Below are 21,706 nucleotides of genomic sequence, written 5' to 3'. Positions count from 1 at the left end.
GGTTACTTCAAGTTTATCTCAGATTTCTTTAGCTGATTTACATGTCATGACCCTACTGAATTCATTTACATCAAGAGCACAATATAGTGCATTCATTGCACTTGAATTTACTTGTAACATTTTAAGATCATTGTCGGTCATCTCTTTGTCTTCTTTTGGTATTTCTTTACCATCTACGGTTTTAGTGGGGATAAGGTCACCATACGTGACAACCTTCTATGCTTTCCAACCCATAGTTTGTAAATAGATTCTCATTCTTTGTTTCCAAAAGGTGTATTTTACACCGTAGAAATAAGGTGGTCTATATGAGGATTGACCTTCATTAGAGGGAGATACACCTAGGTGTGCCAAGGGATCTTTATGTAGCTTCTAGTTAGGATTTTCTACAACCCTGCTCTAATACCAATTGAAAAGTAAGGTGTACTCGTAAGAGGGGGGTGAATTGGGATTAAAAATTTTTCTGTAGAAACTTCTTTAGTTAACTCTTTCTCAACCCTTTTTAGTTTCAGTAAACATACATGTAAGATTTGAATTTAAATCAAAAGTCCAGTTGAGAATTAATTTAGTTATAATTATTTATGAATGAGAATACCAAATTAAATACTTTGTAGGTTTCTTAAGACTTCTTTCAGCAGCTTAGATAAACACCCAATGAATTAATTTAATCAATCAAGATAAGCTTCAATATAAAACAATATATCAATTCCATTAATGCTTCCAAAATTAAGCTTTTGAATATGTCAATCCACTCAACAAGATGAGCTTGATTTCTCAATATGAAACATAATACAAAATTCAACCAAGCTTCCAAAACACAAATATTGATGTCAAATATGTAACTTGAATTATGCAACCAATCAATATATTAATGAGCTTTGGTATTGATCAATCAACATACTCCCTTGTGGTTTTCGCAATATATTGATCAATCAATGTACTCTCTTATGGTTTCTGCAAATCCCAAAGACAAATTAATTAAAATATAGCAAATTAAGTACACAACCACACACTTTATAATTGCTGAAATTTAAAGAGAGTAGGGAAGAGAGAGCGACACTAATATTTTACGAGGCTCGGCTATCCCCGCCTACGTCCTCGCCTTAGACAACACACCTAAGGATTCCACTATACCACTCCTTTATGGGTAGAGCAAACCTTTTACAACACTCCTTCAATAGGATAGAGCCCTACTCTCCATGTGATACCCCATACTTGGTACACTCTTTCAAGTAGGGTGGAAACCCCTCTCCAAGCGATACCACTCTCAAAAGAGCTGATTAGTACAAGTGATTAGAGAAATATACTTTAATCAATTAACAATATATAAAGATGAAGCTCAAGATAAATATCACCGGAAGTTGATCTTAGATTTTAAATCTTAGTATAATGATCGTAAGCTTTTGTACATCAGCAAGAACTTTCAAATGTGTGTATTTAATAAAAGAGCTTTTTGAAAGTATGGTAATTAGATTGCTTTGCTGCTTGTTGGTATTTAATATTTGGGTTTAATCATGCATTTATAGAGTTTAAAAGGTATTTTTCGTGTTGCCCAAGTTGCTTGGAGTATTCTCCAAGTTTTCACAAAGTTTGGTGGCCAGGAAATCACTTTTGGAAAGTTTCCCACGCTGTTTTAAACTTGAAAAACGAAGTACAGTCGGCTGGGGTATTGGATTAGTCGCTTGGGCCTTAAATTATAGTGTATTTTTTAAGTCAGTATAGGTTCAGTTGACTGGGCTTTGATGGATCAGTTGCCTAGATAGGTTCTGTCTGCTGTTCAATCGCTTGACAACTTCGACCACTTTTTAGTATTTTGGTCATAACTTTTTCTGTACAACTCCAAATTAGACGTTCTTGGTATCAACAGAAATTTAAGAAAAAATTATACAACTTTCAAGTTGATCATTGTTTAAGATAAAAAACCGTTGATAGAGAAAATTGCACATCAAAGCGGATATAGAAAAAAAAAAAAAAAACAGAATTTGGAAAATCCCGTTTTGATGCTTGTCATTCCAAAAATAATTTTAACTTTTTGAAATAACTTTTGACCTTACAAAAATATTTTTCAATTATTTTAAAAGGTATCTAGGTTCAAGTAATTAACCTAAGAGTTTCGTGCATCCATATTGAAATTGTTTGAAGTACTTACATAAAGAATCTTAAGACTTCGACATTCTAAGCACTTAAGTCTTCATGCTTGTCTTTCTTTGAGTCCATCTTATCTTTAAGCTTCAATATACTTTAAGCTTCATCAAATTTTTCTATCTTTGAATCTAAGTTTTTATTTCTTCAATTTTCTTTTGTTTCATCATAGGCCAAGCATAATCTTCATATGAGCTTCTTTTCAAACACTTAAGCTTGATCCTTTAGAGACTTGATCAATTTTAAAAACTTTTGAGCTTGATCTCTTTTTATGAAAGCTTTTGAACCCTGAAACGTATCTTAGAAAAACATGTTAAGATCCTTTACTTTCTTATCATCAAAACAAGATTTGTAAGCCTTGTTAGGCCAACAAGTACGTAATAAATTATCGACATGTCCCTAAGGATAATGTCTATGACTCTATGTATCTTAACATATTTTTTTTCTCCAAACACTGAGTAAAGCTCTAGGTTAGGGTACAAGTTAAAGTTCTCTACTACATGGTTAGGCTTTACATATCATGAACTCCAAAGGCTCCTAGATTGTCTTCAGGGAGAACAAACTGAATAAAGAATTTTTATGAGACCTATGCGGATGAGAAAGCCCCACGAAGGCCTCACTATGTCTTCCTTCTGTTACAACCTATAAGGAAAGGAGTTCGGTTATAGAACTTGTGCAGTGTGGTAAAAGTATGTGAATTAGAGCACTTATGAAATGCAAAGAATGAATGAAGATGGCATAACACATAAAAATCACACATAACCCTAAATAACTACACAAACCATGCACACATAATCACACAAGAGGTAGCTTGACTCTCAAAGTCCCTCACAAAGTCGCCAAAGTTGTTGACATCAGGCTCGGGTGGTTCATTTTTAATTTCCAACATGTTTGGTGACCATTTAAAATGAATTAAATATAGACAACCAAACTATTGATTCCTTAACTTGCATATTTATTTTGGAAAACTGAGTTGTTAGTTTTTTTTTTAGTTTTCAAAAAGGTAAAACAAAGTAAAACCTTTTTGAAAGAGATTTGGTCCGGGAATATTATTATGAATAGGGGAGGTGGACTTTTAATTCATTTTTTGATGAAATTCAAAGAACTAGAACTCTATAACACTCATTCTATGAATGATTACCATACTTATCTTTTGTGTGTGATTCTCCTTTTTTTTTTTTTGAAAGGGTGATTCTCCTTTTTTTTTTTTTGAAAGGAATTTTTTTTAAAATAATTAAAAAAATATAAAAAAACAAGTTGTAGCATCAGTTGATCGACCGTCTACGGAGGCTGGTCGACCGCCTACTGCAATTTTTGTTTCTAATTTTTTTTTCTCAGAATTCTTTTATTCCCTAACCCCTTTTGAAAAGGATTTTTTAAGGTTTATACAGAGAACTTAACCTTATGACAACTCTACTATTTTATGTCTTTTCAAAATGAATATACACTCATGCAAACTAGAATAAAGAAGAGAAGAAAGAGAGTGATTTTTTGGTTTCCAGTTGATATGGTTGGATTTATAAAGTATACTGTCTACATATCCTTTGAAGATGAATCAAGCCATCTATAGTTCCTAAATAATATTTCAAATTTTTATTTAACAAAACATTTTTGGGTTATTTTGAGAAAAATCTTGAACTTTGAATTCTTTGATTTATTTGGGAAGAAAACCATAAAACCCAATTTGAAAACTTTGATATTATCCATAAGAAAAAAAAGCTTTTTAATCCATCCAACAACCACATCATGGATAGTTCAGAACATTTTAGTTTCTTTGGAAGGAAAGCCATAAAACCTAACTTAACATTGTTGGCTTTGTATTCAGAAAATATGCCTTTTAATCTATCCAACAACCACACCACAAATAGTTTATTAAAAAACTAAATTTTCCAAAAACAACTAGGCCTTTTGAAGAAAGAAAACCATGAAACTTAAAAAAATGATGATTCTTTACCTTTTTAAGATAAGGCCAAAAAAATGACGCCATTCATTATTAGAGGGCTCAACTAATCTCATTATATATAATGTAAACATAGCAGCATTCCATAAAAACAAAATAAAACATGAAAATAATGAAAATTGAATATTCTGACTAGGTTGGGTGACTATTTGTGGAGAGGCAATTGATCGTTTGCAAGGATGTTCTATGACATTCAATATTTTTGTACAATTTTCTTTGAAACCAAAGTGCAATCCTACTTGAATAGATGACATGCTACCACTCAAAATTAACATGCATATATACGAATCATGTAAAATCAATCATGACTAAGCAATTACGGGGAAAAAATGGCATGCAAATGAACACTAAAAATGAGATATAAGAATGACTTGGAGATTACTTTTCAATGTATATTAGAGGGGAAAAACTCTCACTTGAATGAATTATGGAAAAATGGAAGGAATGGAAATATAGAAAGATGAGAAGAATGATGGAAATGATAGAAATGTTGTGAATGGGATATCTCCTTCGAGCATGCATGAAAATCCTCCAAGTCTTTGCCATTATGTTCACTTTCTCCTCTATAGGTGTACCTAAAATGGTTTATGCAAGGTCTGTTTGAGGGAAATAAGTTTAGAATTTGAATTTTGAAAATTCAAATTGAAACTAAAATAATTACCAATGTCTATTCATTGCGTAACATATAACATCGATTGGGACATATGACACAATCAAAACAACCAATCAATCATGAGAAAAAAAATCAAAATTCAAATTTGCATTGGATCAATCAACTGCCCTAGGGGATTGGTTGACTATGTACAAGGGGCACCAACCAATTTTTTAAGTACATGCGAAAAAATAGGGTGGAGAAGGGGATGGTCGACTACCTATAAGTGGTCGGTTGACTACCTAGTGGAATATTTTATTTTCTCTTTATTTTTTATCTTGAATTTTGATTTTTTTTTTATTTGGGTTGTTCAAAAAATGACTATCAATATATGTCTGCCTTTGTGAGAAAATGGGGATTCTAGTAGGACTTCAATATAATGGAGTCACAAAGCAATTGAGACCTTGAGAGAGCATATATAAGCTTTGAAAAGTTGATCATAATAAAAATTTGTCTATTCTTTTCCCTTCAATCTCTTAAAATTGCTTTTGTTTGTCTATTCTTGCTTGTGCTAATTTAGTTGCATTAATTTTTAGTTACATCAAATTTAATTCGATTATTTTGATTTGCAAAATGTCTATTCATAAGAATATAAGTAGTTATAATTCAAAAATTTGATAGTTTCTGTTCAAAATATATTACTATACTAAAGAAGAATATTGACAATCTAATTAAGTTTTTTATGAATCAATGTAAGGAATACACGAGAAATAATAATTTTCAAATTTTATCATAGGAATGTCTATTCATTTGATATTCCATGGTAGATAGAATAATGAAAAATAAATAAGGAATAATTATTATCTCTATTCCAATTTTTTTTTTTTATTATATTCAATCTTAGTCCTAAGAATAGCTAGTTTGTAAATCAAATATAACCTTAGAGCTAATTCAGCCTTTTAGAATGTCTTTGGATAGTTGCTCTGGAAGAAGTCCATGATCTTCTTCTTCTTCTTCTTCTTCTTCTTCCTCTCTCTCTCTCTTATGGATCATTTGAAAGCATGGGTCAATTTGGACATACCATGGGAGGCAGCTCACTCCTATTCCATATTTTTTTTCATGAGTTTTTCCCCGTTTTAACTTTTTTTTAAAAAATATATATTAAATAATACCCTATTCTGGGAAGTATTTTCCAAAATGACCATAACATAATCTCGCTACTCCAAATAGCAAGATTTTCTTTGGATGAAGGATGGTGCAGTGGACGCGTGGCAAATCTCACTACTCCAAGAAGTGAAATTTACTTTGGGTGAGGTATAGTCCAGTGGATGCGTGGCAAATCTCGCTGGTTCATCCAGCAAGATTTGCTTAGAAATTGAATTTCTTCCTTGTCTATGCTCGTGGACGAACCAGCAAGAAAGGAGCAGCACTTTGCGCAGAGGAGACTTCACTTTGTAGAGCTGCCGGATGATTGGACGAGAGAGTAGAGTAGGTGACCGTTGGACTCCGACCGTTGCTCATCGAATGTTGGGGAGAAGACATAAAAGGGGGAGATGAGGTATGTGATTCCTACATAACCCTTTCCTGCTCATATTTTTTTATTTTCGTTGAATCTGTTATTTTGATTCAAGTTTTAATTATTTTGTTGTTGATTGGAAACATTTGCCGGAAACTCCCAACACTGAGGTTAGGATTATTCTGATTTTCTTTTTTATTTCCTTGAATTTAATATTGATTTTCGTGCCATGTATTTCATGTGTGTTTCATTTTAGTTATATATTCCATGTGTATTTTTTGTTTATTTTATGTATATTTTTTGTAATTTATTTTGTGCATATTGTTTGTGCAATAATATTAACATGGAAGAACAAGAGGAAGTTTCAAATTATTATTATTAAGTATAAACATTTTTATTTATAATTATGTTTATAATGTTATGAAATTATAACATTAATTTCTATTTATGAACTCTTTCCTGCCATGAACTTCTGTTATGAATTTAATATTAATACTTATTATTATTAAGTATGAACTCTTTCTTGCCATGAACTTCTGTTTATTTTCGCATATTTTGAAATTGTTTAAAATTTCATTAATTGTTATGAATGTGAGCAACCTTTTTCATTAATTTTCAAGGAATAGTTATGAATTTTAATTATTGTTGCTGAAATTGCAACTTTTTTTCAAAAATTATACTCTTGTAGGAATTTTTCAGAATCTGTATATATATAATAATAAAAAAAAGGCAGCATATTCAAAAAAATTCGAAAATGGATGTAGCCATTTCTGTATATGAAACTGCTTAGAATTTTGCGTGTAATATATAGAACTTTAAAAATCATATATTATATGATTGAAGATAATGATATACTATTTTATTATATATAATAATATGTTAATTATTAATGAAACCTAATTCAATTATGTAATGATAGTAAGAATTATTTATTAATTTAAATTAATATTAAAAATTAAAAATACTAATTTAAGTAATAAGATTATTGTTAAGTAATAAACAATATTATTTTATTTTAAATAATAGAAAATTATTAAATTTTCATTTAAAATTAAAATAACTTGCTTTTAAGTTTCTAATTGTATATGTATTATTAATTTTATTCAAAATATATTTTAAAATTGCTATATTTTATTTTATTATATATTATAATGTATTAATTATCAATGAAACTTAATTCAAGTATGTAATGATGAATAAGAATTATGTATTAATTTAAATTAATATTTACAAATTATATATACTAATTTAATGAATAAGATTATTGTTAATTACTAAATAATATTATATTATTTTAAATAATAGAAAATAATTAAATTTGCATTAAAAATTACAATAATTAGCTTTTAAGTTTCTAATTTTAAAAGTATCATTATTTTTATTCAAAATATAATTAAGAATGACTATATATTATTTTACTATGTATTATGATATATTAGTTATTATTAAGTTTTTAAATATATAATTTTTCATTAAAGATGCTAATAATTTATTATAATTTTTTAAAGAGGTAATATTTAAATCGTATATATATTTGTAATTATATTTTTAAATACATTTAAAATTATAAACAAAAAAATAGACTACTATGTAAAAGAAAAAAGTAATGATAATATTCCGAATCATGTATGCATGCAACTGTACGTACACATATACGTACCAATATATTACGACATATTAGTCATTTTAATTCAATTCTGGATTGAACAAGAACTATTTATTAATTTGAATTAACATTAAATAAATTAATATGTTGAATTAAATTAGTAATATTCATTGTAATCTTCATTTATATCATAGTAATATGTTATAAATATACATTAATAACAAGATTATTGTTAATTAAATATAATAAACTGATATTATTTATTAAGCTATTAATTATTAATCAAATATAATTAAATAACACACTATCTATATTCCTTATTAAAATGTTGAGTATTCAGATTGTTAACCTAAGAAATCACCACAACTTCTGAAGTAAAAAAAAGATCCCAAGTATATTTTAAAAGTTCAAGAATTTTCCTAACTTATGAAGTGATTTGTACTTAATTAAATAACATTCTGACATGCATATATAAATTAAATATTTTTATGATAAAAAATATTATTACTTTATCTTTGGAGAGACCTCGGAATTGAATGTGAATTTGCATTGGATTTAAATACATTGAAATCCAAATCTAAGGTCTGAAATTTTTTTAACAAAATAAAAACACTCTAAAATCTATATACTAAAAAGTGTAAAAGCTACAAGAGAGTTTAATGATCATAATAGAGTTATAAGATGACTAAATTTAGTGAAATTAATTATGGATTACTATTAGTAAGACGTAGCACTTATACATACAATTTTATTTTGCGTAGGTTTTTTTTTATTTCCGGAACGCCGATCTAAATGGCAGGAAGCTCAAGCAGTGCTCCAGTGACAGTATTGTTGTACACAGGGGGGGGACATCATAACTGGAGCAGATGGTGTTAGTTATAGTAATCCGCTAGTTCGACCAATTCGAATTGGTCATAGGTGTAAATTAAATAAATTATATACGAAGATATATAAATATTTGCATATTGATCCAAATTAATATACATTACGGGTGACCACAAGATACCCTTTGCGAGGGTTCAATAATACAGTCCTCTATGAGGCTGTTCCCATATCTGATGATTATGGTCTGCGCATTGTGTTGAATGCACATTGCATAGGTTCGACATATTTAACTTGTATAGATCGTTGTATTAATTCTTTTGTACAGCATGAGGATGTCCATTATTTCATTTGCATAGATGATCCTTCTATTATTTCATTTGTACGACATTATATTTTTTTTCTTCCGATCTAAAAGGATTGCTGTATTATTTATGTATAATTTCAAATAATTATTCATTCACCACAGGATGTATATGTGAATGAAATTTGGTTATGATAGGCTGGATATATATGAAAGTGGTGAATGTAGCATCATGAACATAGTGGTATGCCAAATGTTGTGTAGGATAAATTTTTTTTTCCAAACAGGTGCATGGATGGATATGCTGAATGTTTCGAAGGGCACTTTGTCGAATATTTTATAGTAATTTGATAGCTTGGATGTGTGTGTAACTGGTGAATGTAACATTGTGAACATACCGGTATGCCAAATGTTGTGTAGGATAAATGTTTTCTTTAAATAGGTGCATGGATGGATATGCTGAATGTTCCAAAGGGGACTTTGCCAAATTTTTTATAGTAATTTGATAGGTTGGATGTGTATATAACTGGTGAATGTAACGTTGTGAATATACTGGTATCAATTGTGTTTGATAAATGTTTTCTTTGAACATGTGTGTGGATGGACATGTTAAATTTTTAAAGGAGACTCTGCCGAAATTTTTATAGTAATTTGATACGTTCGATGTGTATGAAAGTGGTGAATGTAACGTTGTGAACATACTGGTATGCCTTGTGTAGGATAAATGTTTTCTTTGAACAGGTGCGTGGATGGAAATGCTAAATTTTTAAAGGGGACTCCGTCGAAATTTTTACAGTAATTTGATAGGTTGGATATGTATGAAACTGGTGAATATAATGTTGTGAACATACTGATATCGAGTGTGTTGGATAAATGTTTTCTTTCGACTTCCAATACTCAGATTACTATTATTTATATTATAGAATATTGAGTTAACAACAACTAAAGAACTCAATATAACAATCATACGTTATAAATATACACTAACTCATTGGACATATACCATAGTTTATGTGAAAACAATTCATGGCTGCAAAGTAGGTCAAGAACTGCATACTTACCACAAAAGAAAAAGGAAAATGATATCAAACTTCATGAATTGTCAATGAAAATTGCTGCCAAATGAGCATAACATATTAGTGGAACTGCATACATGAAAGTTGACAATAATTAGAGGGCTGAACTTTGTTCCTGAAATTTGAACCCTATATCTCCTTCCCCCCCTCTCCCTCTAAACCAAACTCAACATTCATGTTCAAGCATCTACCAAACGAAGTCAAATTTCAAACCAGAAGGCTATTTTTTTAGGCAACATGCCTACATTATATGAAACATTATTACAAAAATTTGTGATCACGTATCTATTTCAAATTAATCCTACGAAATAGTGTACGTAACAAGTGTAAAAAAAGGACTTGGATAAGCACAAACACCTCTATAATTTGATCCAACTCAATGTTCAAAACCTGGACGAACTGATACTTGCTAACCCCATCCCTCAATTTCCAACTACAATATTGTCTTTTCTTATGATGTTCTATTTGATATGCACTGCCCAGAGTATCTAGGAACTTGAATGAAACATCCCTTAAAAGTATGGTCCAAAATGTTTAATATTAGGTTACTAGTAGTGTAGCTACTGCTCCTACACCTAAAAATGTTGCTTGAAATAACCCAGCTAGTCTTCCAAAGGGCTAGCCTTGTCATTTGACATCATTCCATTTGGGGCTTAGTAGTGCATATACAAACATTAGACATAAATATGTGCATATATACACAAAAAGACACATTCACAAAAACATATATACATAATTATATATATATTGCACAAGTATAATCATTTAGAATGAAATGAAAGGTGCATACTCCCAAGGAACATCTCCTACGAGCATCCAGTCCACCTCCTTATCTTCATAAGTGAGCACAAATTCGGATGATCCATGTAAAAGCTTGGAGACCATTCTTGCTTTCTCACTCTCTCCACTCGAACGTAGTTACACAATCATAATTACATTTTAAAACTAGAACATAATTATCTATGCAACTCATTATTGTCCTAGCCCTACTAATTTGACTTTGAGGTCAAAATGTTTTTGCCATCTTAAATCACTTGATTCTAAAAGCTAGTCGTTAGATTGAGGTGCAACAATGATTTAACAATAGTATCACATCAAAACTTTTAAGATTGAATTGATAGAAAATAAGTAAATTACACATTACTGATAAAAAATATAGAAAAAAAAAGAATACACTCGTGAATGGAAGTGATGTCCATGGTTGGATTAACAAACATGTCCTCTAGTGCTTGGGCTAAAGTCTCATAGCAAGCGTGAGCATTTAGATCCACTTTCCTCCCTATTTGGCAATACATCCATGTTAACCTTAACAAACCCAAGATGTCATTTTTCCATAGCAACAGTATTGTTCTTATTGCTACCATTGTACACTTTTTTCTTTGAAGTATCCTTTAATTTATCATCCTCGCATGTCTCATCTTCTTCAGAGGTCAGAGTCTTTGCCTGGTTAGCCAAGCTGTTCATCTTATAAGCCCTTATAGGCAGCCATCCCACAACCTGACTGCTCCCAAGGAACAAAATTAATTATAGTAATGACTAATGAGTAATATATTAGTTGAGACATAGAAAAAGAGAATAAACAGTGACATGAAGTAACAATTATCCTAATCTTTTAACAATCCAAATTAATAGATCCTCATGGGTTACTCTTCTCAAAGTTAACTAATTTTCAATGGTTTCACGGTAGCAAGAAAGAGACGGTGTAGGAGAGAGGGACAATTTCTCAATTACACGAAACTCCAATTAAAAATAACTTTAGAGGATTAGTTGATATATGCTTTGGTTGGTTGCCGAGAAGATTAATTTTGCAACAAAAATGGATTAGTATTTTAATAAATTGGTTTTTCTTTGCAGGTTTTTAAATCTGGGAAAATTAGAAACTTTACTTTGGTATTTTACATATGAAAATAATCAAGATTTTATTCTCTACTCTTCATCATTTCAATTTTCTCTGTAATTTATAAAAGGACGGTTAACCCTTAATAGAAGAAAATCGAAACACCCATATCAGTAAAATGAAAATGACATTAGATTTTATAGGGAAAATGGTGGAACAAAAATGGAGAGAGAGAGAGAGAGAGAGAGGATAATAGAGGAACAAACCCAAAATAGGAAATGTTAGAAATGCGGAAATTAAAATCCTAACTCCATCAAAGGGAACAGGATCCCCAAAACTTATTGTCAGAAAAAAACAAATTAATAATGTTAAAAGAAAACATGAGAACGAAAAGAAAACCAAAGAGAATAAGAGAAGCGTTATGCTTCTATAAATATTTATGCTGACAAAGGCAGCAGCAGCAACAACTTCTTGGGCAACAGAATCAGCGGCTCTCTTTGTGCCAGAAACAGCGGCAACAGAAGAAGCAGAAGTTCTGTTTGGAACATGTTAAATTATTTAAATTCTAATTATTTTTAATTAATATTTAAACATTTCCTACTCAATAAAATAATAGAAGATTTTCCAATTTAATTAAATATAATTAGTGTATATTTATAGTGTATGACTATTATATTTATTTTTTGATAAAAAAATATTTTTAACTAAATTACGAACTGTAATTTATTATATGTGAAAATTTAAATTAATAACTTATTCTTCCCTCCAATAATTCAAAAAACAATTTAATTAATTATTAATAAATAAATAATAGAGAGAAAACCAATTCAATAAGTGTACAGAAAATCTCGCTACTTAAATGCCAGACCTAATCTGGCACATACACATGGCAACCAAAAGATTTGCATACGTGGGAAATCTTGCTACTTGGAGTAGCGAGATTACGTCAGAGTCATTCTAAAAAATACTTATCAGAATTGGATATTATTTAATATATATATATATTAAAAAAAGTTAAAACGGGAAAAAACTCTTTTTTTCATCGTAGTTAAAATTGAACCTTCACCTGCTGCACGCGATTTCCTTCTTTATTTGATTAGATATTCATTTTGAATAGCATTTGATTTTAAAAATATGATAAAAAAAATAAACCTTATTATTATTTTATTCTTTTCTTTTTTCTCGCAAACAAAATCCAAGCCTTGGATAATTTAAGCTAAATGGCTCCTTTAAGATACATGTAGGCATGTGTAGTGCCTTGGTTTGGTATAATCACCATTCTCCTCTTCCTCGTGTGGCAGATTGTCTTGGACAGGCAGTTCCATTATTAAGGTAAGGATCTTCAAATTTCCATTATTTGAGGGAAATAAGTTTAAAATTTGAAATTTGAAAATTCAAATTGAAACAAAAATAATTGGTATGTCTATTCATTGCGTAAGATATAATATCGATTGGGACATATGACACAATCAAAACAACCAATTATTCATGAGAAAAGAAATCAAAATTCAAATTTGCATTGGATTAATTAACTGCCTTAGGGGACTGGTTGACTGTGTACAAGGGGCACCAACCAATTTTTTAAGTATACATAAAAAAGTAGGTGAAAAAATAGGGCGGTGAAGGGGATGGTCGACTACCTATAAGTGGTTGGCTGACTACCTAGTGGAATATTTTATTTTCTCTTTATTTTTTATCTTGAATTTTGATTTTTTTTTTTTCATCTGGGTTGTTCAAAAAATGACTATCATTATATGTCTTTGCCTTCGTGAGAAAATGGGGAATTTAGTAGGACTTCAATATAATGGAGTCACAAAGCAATTGAGACCTTGAGGGAGCATATACAAGCTTTGAAAAGTTGATCATAATAAAAATTTTGCTATTCTATTCCCTTCAATCTCTTGAAATTGCTTTTGTTTTTCTATTCTTGCTTGTGCTAATTTAGTTGCATTAATTTTTAGTTACGTCAAATTTAATTCGATTATTTTGATTTGCGAAATGTCTATTCATAAGAATATAAGTAGTTATAATTCACGAATTTGGTAGTTTCTGTTCAAAATATATTACTACACTAAAGAAGAATATTGACAATCTAATTAAGTTTTTTATGAATCAATGTAAGGAATACATGAGAAATAATAATTTTTAAATTTTATCATAGGAATGTCTATTCATTTGATATTCCATAGTAGATAGGAGAATGAAGAATAAGTAAGGAATAATTATTATCTCTATTCCCAAAAATCAAATATAACCTTAGAGCTAATTCAACCTTTTGGAATGTCTTTGATAGTTGCTCGGGAAGAAGTCCATGATCTTCTTCTTCTTCTTCTTCTCTTATAAAAATCATTTGATTAATTTGGACATACCATGGGAGGTAGCTCACTCCTATTCCATATCTTTTTTTCATCCTAAAGAAAAATCAAAATCATTTGAAATCACGGGTGAATTTGGACATACCAGAGGTATATATGTATTTATATATTTTATAAACTTGAACCTTCACTTCTACACGCAATTTTTTCTTTATTTGACTTAGATATGCATTTTGAATAGCATTTGATTTTAAAAATATGATAAAAACAAATTAATTTTATTATTATTTTATTCCTTTTTTTTTTCTTTCTCGCAAACAAAATCCAAGCCTCAGATAATTTAAGCTAAATGGCTCCTTTAAGATACATGTAGGCATGTGTAGTGCCTTGGTTTGGTATAATCACCATACTCCTCTTCATCGTGTGTCTGGCTGATTATCTTGGACAGGCAGTTCCATGGATCTTCAAATTTCGAATACCTCTCTGATAATCACTTCAATCCATTAAAAAATAATCTTTGACTGGTCAAATGTAGGGGTAGTTTTGACTTTTAACATCCTCAATATATGGGAACCAAGTGCCTAACAATTTCCAGAACAGGGTTTATAATTCCAACATGTGTGCTAAGGACGCAATTCTCAAGTCAGTAGTCATGAAGTCATTGCACCATTTTAAAAACTTTGAATCTAAAAAACGACAGCTTCTTGGTCATTTCATATCCCTTTTCCAGACTCTCTCTCTCTCTCTTTTAAATATATATATATAGGAAAAGGGAAATGAAATGAACAGTATATATATATATATATATATATATATATATATATATACCCCCAGTCTGCAACAGATCCAATTGACCATTCTAAAGAAAAATCAAATCCATCTCCAGGTCGAAGGCCTATTCCTGTGAATACCCTTTTGACGGCTGACCCGATTTCGATGCTCCTTGGCCGTTGAGGAGCTCCACAGACATCGTCGTTTTTCATTTTTGTTTTATTTTTTACCGCAAATCAGCCAGGTTAGCCGCTCATTTTAGCATTCTCGATCTGGGTCCTTTCATCGTGTGCCATGTGTTGCTTTTGTTGTTATGAAGTTCGTGCGTGATTTTTTTAGCGAGTGGAAAAAATCTTTGTGTTATCGTTTTCAATATTATCGATTTCATAAAAAAAAAAAATTAGAAGTCTTCTTTGGCTCAAAATTGCTCGTAAAAATTGTTTCTTACAATTAATTATAGATTTATTGTGGATCTAGACCGTTTTGTGATTCATATATTTGTTGGGTAGCTCAAATCTTTGTGGCTTAATTGGCTTACAATCCAAGGGTTCACATTCTCGGGCTAAATTTTCGGGGTAAATATATTAGATGTTGCTTAGAATTAGTACTAAAACACAGGAGGTTTTGCTGTAAATTCAAGTTAGCTGACTCAAGGCAATGTCAAAGTGCTTGTGCTCGTTTTTGTTGATAATATAGGTTCAATTGTCTCTGTAGCTGAAATGAACATGATTAAATCACTGGATGAATCAAGCGGCTCTTGTTCATCTCAGCAATTTCCCTTATGCACTGCGCCTGGTTCGTGGGGAATATACATTATTTAAAGTAAAAAAGGCTTGTATTTTGATGTTGGAATAAGCGTCAAGAGATTTGAATTTTTTTCCTTCCTTCCCCACATTTTAGCTGCAATCAACTGAAACATTGGTTTATCAAGAGGAAGGAATCTGCCTTTTTTTTTTTTTTTAAATTAAAACAAAGTAGCCTCCCATTGAGTAGAAAGGAAGGTGTATGCTTAAGTTATAACTGGTTATCCAGAAGTGTCAATGTGCAGGTCCATCTCAGTCAAGATAAAATATAGCATTTATGTGACACATCCTTGTTTTTAACCTTGGATGTCTTCAACTTTGGTGTCAATGAACCTTGTTTACGCCAAGCCTGTTGTCCAATCGCTCATTATGTATATTTAAGATGTGTGAATCACCGTCCAACCATAGATGTTGGAAACTACATGGGCATAGTATTGGGAGTAATAAGAGTATTTAAGCCTGAAAATTATTCAATTATGGGCTTTTGAGTTATCGTGCTTCAAAATTCTAGAGATTGACCTTCCTTACATTTGTATAGTGGAGAATTGATACTACAGCATTGGTTTATCTTGCAGATATGCATGCTTGTATGTAGGTTAATCAGTTCTGCTATCAGGACTTAGGAGAGTGCGGGCAGAAAATCTGTGAACCTCAAAACATATGAGAAATAGTTTGGAGTTCCAACAGTGCATAACACCACATTCATTCTTATAATTTCAGGAGCGGGCTATTAGTAGATTGTTCTGTTTTAACATGTTGAAAGAAATTTCAATGGCAATCCACCTTCATTGGAATTTCCTAGTTATTTCGTATTTGATTGATGGTTCATTTTCTCATAAAATGAGAGAAAAGATGCTTGACGCTTTTTTCTTGTGTTACAGTAATTATTATTATTATTATTATTATTATTCTGCATAATTGAACAAGGCTGAATGAATATTTTAAAAAATATACTCTTTCCTTTCTTCTCTCATCAACCAAGAAGCATTAATGCAGAAAACTAAAAATTACTGTTTATTCGATATAATGTTAATTTGATTTTTATTTTTGGCAAGACCAATTGTTAATTTGATTTATCAGTTTACAAGTGCAGAAGAGTGTGTCTGTGTGTTTATTTTAAATTTTTTTAAAAGAAAGAATTATGTTATGAAAAGAAGAAAGCTATGATGATGATACTAAAAGATTGTGAGGTTCAATTATTGATTGTTAGGGAGGCTCATCTGAAAGCTATGAGTACGGGGTTAAGGAAATCCCCTTCAAATGGATGTGGGAAAACTTCAACGTCCGAAGAGCATGTGGAAAAGGTATTGGATTAGTATGTTACCGTCCTACATATATTACCACTTACTTTAAGCTGCTTCAAATCTAGAGGTCTGGATTGTGCAAATGGCACTATAGTATAGAATAGATGTCATATGGCTGATAATTATTCTTGTGTACGCAGATTAATGAGGTGAGAAGGTTGATAGGACCATTGTCAGAGAAGTTGTCTAGTTACTGCTCTGATGCATCAATATCAAGGTATTTAAGAGCACGAAACTGGAATGTCAAGAAGGCAACCAAAATGCTGAAAGAAACCTTGAAATGGAGACTGGAATACAAGCCAGATGAGATTCATTGGGTATGGTACCTTATATCTACTCTGTTCTTAGCACTGTGTTAAACTTCTATGGTCTGCCAAGCATGGCCTGCTGCTTTCCCCAGAAGTCTTGATAATAATCTGTCTCTTAGCAATCAACAGAGGCTTCTTTATCTCCCCCATCTAGTTGTATCTTATTATTATTTTTTTTTGGCAGAGAAAAGAGAGAGGGGGGGGGGGGGGGGTTCAACAACCTGTGCACACTGTTGGGGTTGGGATATACTGAGCTAGGCATATCCATAAGAGGTTAGATAGATTCCAATAACTACCAAATTTTTTAATATCATTTTATGAGTGTGTGGAAGAGTTAAGATGTGTAAGTGGTAGACTTGATTGCCATGCGAGTTAAATTGCATAGGCTACTGGCAGCAGCTCCCTATTTATGAGGTGGTTACAAATGTGCCCTGAGTAGTTGTATAGGATATAGCAGCACAAAGATATGGAATATTTCTCTGGTGCTTTTTTATCATATTCACAGCAAGCTGACATCTTCAACCCAAAATTTGTTTTCAATTGATTCCTTTGTCAGTTGATTTTTCAAATAAGCGAAGAATCCAATCAAAATCTTTTTTTTTTTTCATAAAATTTATGTTAACTTATGATGTTGAAGACTATTGGATACATCAACAACACATAATTTGGAGCAGTGGTAGCTTTTAGTCTAGGCACAATGCTTATGCAAAGTAGCATTCTCCCAAAACTGATGAACCCCAGTTTGTTCAAACAGCTGTTTCCGCCTAACATAACACAGTTTTAATGTAGTGTTAGTTTAACAATGCAGCCAAACACGAATTTACACTACATTGAGCCTGGACGTGCATTTATAACAATCAAATGCATGCCTAATATGCATCAAGCCATCCATATGTTGGGCTTGGGAATGAGAAATGTCAGATAGAAAAATACATTTGTACCCATCGCATAGGACAGAGCTAGGAATTTATCTTTGGTTTTTGAGGGTTTGGATAGGGTGAGTATTGCTTTTTTATTTTTTTATTTTTTTATTTTTTTATTTTTTTATTTTTTTATTTTTTTTAGGGGTGGGTGGGGCATTGCTAATTTAAGGCTGCTAATTAAATTGTCAGCAAGTCCTTAGTTGTCAAGAATAAATATCAATTAATTTAAAATATTTATGGGTGCCCCAAGTGACGCATAACTCTGGGCCTGGCTAGTCTGCTTGCACGAGTCATGTCACCTGTGCCTGTGGCCAACCTGAGTCAAATATTGGCCAGCTCTAGGTGTGATCATGTCTCAAAAAATGGTAAATTTATTTGACATGCTCTCCCTTGGATCCTTGTGATGCAGGAAGAAGTTGCCCATGAAGCAGAGACGGGGAAAATCTACAGATCAAATTATGTTGACAAGCATGGGAGAACAGTTCTTATCATGAGACCTAGCTGCCAGGTTTCATTGGATTATTCTCCTTGCCCTTCTGCATATGCATGTGTGCACACATTCGTGTTGCGAAACAGCTATTACTTCATTTTATTCTCCAAAATTTGGTCATGGTGGCCCTTTTGATGCATCTGGAACTGTTGTTTGATCCACAGTGATGGCTGTCTTTTTGCCTTTTTAACTTCTTCTTGTTGATGTATGAATTGCAGAACTCAAAGTCAACCAAAGGGCAAATTAGGTATTTGGTGTATTGCATGGAGAATGCTATTTTAAATCTTCCACCTGAGCAAGAACAGATGATCTGGCTGATTGATTTCCACGGTTTCAGTTTATCAAATATTTCAGTGAAGGTGACACGAGAAACAGCCCATGTTTTACAAGATCATTATCCAGAGCGGCTAGGTTTAGCAATATTATACAACCCACCCAAGTTCTTTGAGCCATTTTGGACGGTATGTTTATGTTTACCTTATTTTCCACTATTATTTACCTTTATGCAAAAGCTTTCTAAAATAGAATCATTTTCCTATGTTTATGTAATTTGCATTATAGTGTGCATGTGGAAATGTATAATATAAGATGGTAACATTTAAATGGCATATTTTATTGCTCAGTACCATGCACAAATATTTCAGAATTTGGACTCAATTTGACAATTTCTTCTGCATATTACAACACTCTTTTCAATCTTCGATGAAATCTTGATATTTCACGTTTACTTTTGGATTTGATATATTTTGAAATTTCAATATTTGAAGCCATTGGCTGTTGTCAATTCAATCTCTCGTGCAAAGTTTTCTGTCATATGGTTGACATAATTTAGCACTTAGCTCTGGTCTCACCTGCCAAAAGTTTAGCAAGTTTGTGGTTTCAATGTCATTCAAATAAATTTCATTCTTTGTTTTTAGCCCCATTGCACCACCTCCCAAAAAAATAAATAAATGAACACAATTCTTCAAGAATATGATGGGTGCATTAATGCAAAATGTGTGCACTGTCAAAATGATCAGGTTTTACTCAATTATTTATCTTTGACTTGGAATCAAGACATCTCTTAGCTGGTTTTTAATATAATTTTTCCTTTTGCTTCTCTTTGTTCCCCCCCAAATATAATATATTTTTTTGATTTATTTCTGCCCTTCTTGTAGTGTTGGTTGCTAATGCCCTGGCTAGTGGCTTTCTTTTTTATCAGTCTTGTGACGTTGATAATATGCCCCACTGCAGGTAGTAAAGCCTTTTCTAGAGCCCAAGACCTGCAACAAAGTGAAGTTTGTTTATTCCAATGACCTCAACACAAAGAGGATACTGGAGGGCCTATTTGATATGGAACAGCTCGAGTCTGCGTTTGGTGGGAATGATAGTATAGGTTTTGACATTAAGAAATATGCTGACAGAATGAGAGAAGATGACAAGAGGATGCCTTCCTTTTGGAGGAGAGAAAATCCTCCAGCTGCCATGGAAGTAGCCCCGGCGACTGCTGTCCCCACCTCCTTGAATCCCATTAATTTAGAGTTGGATTCTGATGATTCTGATGGAGAGAAAGCTGAGACATCTCACAAGGCGGATTCAGAAGTCTCCCAGGATGACAGTGTACCTGTGATCAATGAAAGCCGGAATGGCATCAGAAATTTACACTGGGACAAAGGAACCACAGGCTCGTAGGCTGAACTTTGTGACAGTATGGTGACAAGTGTATGGATTTAAACTTGCTGACTGCCTGACATTTTAGTTGGAAGATCAAAATCAAGAGTTTTATCTTTAAATCATTTGTTTGAATTGCCTAGTGAAACAGAAAATGAGAAGATGTTGACTTGTGGTTTAAAGAAAACGGATGTTGTGGAGAGTGAAACAAAACATGCAATGCGGATCACCTATAAGATACAATAAACCTTCCCCCACTATATAGTTAACACTTGATATAGCTCTATAAATTATTTTCAAGATGTGTACTGCCAAATATAAACAAGTTCTTTCGATTGCATTACCCTCCTTGTGTTCCCCGTGTGGGCGATATATCTATGGTCTTGTCATTACATAAGAGTCGAAATGAGTATTAAGTAATAAACTTACTGTTTCTGAGCTTCTTGTGCGGGACAAATTTGCTTTATTGTTATTTCAGTAAAATGTTATGACCTACTTATTTTAACTAAATGAATTCAAGTGTCTAAACTATGATGGTGCTATTAACTTCATCTTTACTGTATGAAATGGTAACCCTAGCTTAGCCGGGTTTAGCTCCTCTCCCCTACCAAGTGCAGAGGATCATCTTACTCTGCACACCCTCAGATTCTTGACACCTGTTTAATTAGACCCTACAGATAAAAATTTAAGCTTGTCATTATTCACCAAAACAACAATTTCTTGTAAAAAATGTCATTTGCCAAGAGAAAGTATATCATCCACGTATCAACTACTGCTGCCAACAAGATCTAACCTTCATGCACATTCACAATAATATTTTTTTAGGAGAAATTCCATTAGAGCTTGCAATGCAGCAAAATTGAAGTTCCAAATATTAGGCTTGGAACCCAATTGTTGAAAAATATACGGAGTGCGAGTCTACAAATTTTATTTGAAACAAACTTACAGAGAAAATTCCAGAATGAAATTTTCCTTTTGGAAATCAAGGATTGTCGCAGGAAATTCTCTACAAATTTTCGTTCCGGAAAGTTTTCTGCAAATTGTCCTTCTAGAAAGGTTTCTCTGCAAATTCTCCACTAACAGCAACTTCATCCTCGTTGCCAGAAGTTGGTGCTTCCAGGTGAACCACACGGCGCTTCGCCAAAGAAGCCGGATTTTGCAATAATGACCTATTGGTCTCTAACAAATGGAACAAAGAGTCTAGAGAAACCCTTCCTAAAAACACACACGTTATAATACTGTTTTCATTAAAATATTATTTGCTCCCATCAGATCAGTATGTATTGAATC

The 21,706-nt window shown here is 31.9% G+C and overlaps 1 protein-coding gene and 1 pseudogene across 1 annotated transcript; one reads left to right on the top strand and one right to left on the bottom strand.

Annotated features, from left to right (window-relative positions):
* Nucleotides 1–10,780: 10,780 nt before the first annotated feature.
* On the bottom strand, nt 10,781–15,137 carry LOC131162647 (auxin-responsive protein IAA11-like; annotated as a pseudogene).
* On the top strand, nt 14,987–20,854 carry LOC131162328 (uncharacterized). Its single transcript, XM_058118677.1, has 6 exons — nt 14,987–15,182; nt 16,952–17,045; nt 17,186–17,362; nt 18,686–18,784; nt 18,985–19,227; nt 20,000–20,854. The coding sequence occupies exons 2-6, from the start codon at nt 16,971–16,973 to the stop codon at nt 20,435–20,437; spliced, it is 1,032 nt and encodes a 343-aa protein (XP_057974660.1). The 5' UTR covers nt 14,987–15,182; nt 16,952–16,970; the 3' UTR covers nt 20,438–20,854.
* Nucleotides 20,855–21,706: the final 852 nt, after the last annotated feature.

This window comes from Malania oleifera, chromosome 8 (assembly GCF_029873635.1).
Source record: "Malania oleifera isolate guangnan ecotype guangnan chromosome 8, ASM2987363v1, whole genome shotgun sequence".
NCBI classification, from domain to species: domain Eukaryota; kingdom Viridiplantae; phylum Streptophyta; class Magnoliopsida; order Santalales; family Ximeniaceae; genus Malania; species Malania oleifera.
The sequence above is the reverse complement of the archived record's forward strand: the minus strand, read 5'-3'. Positions and strand labels throughout refer to the sequence as shown.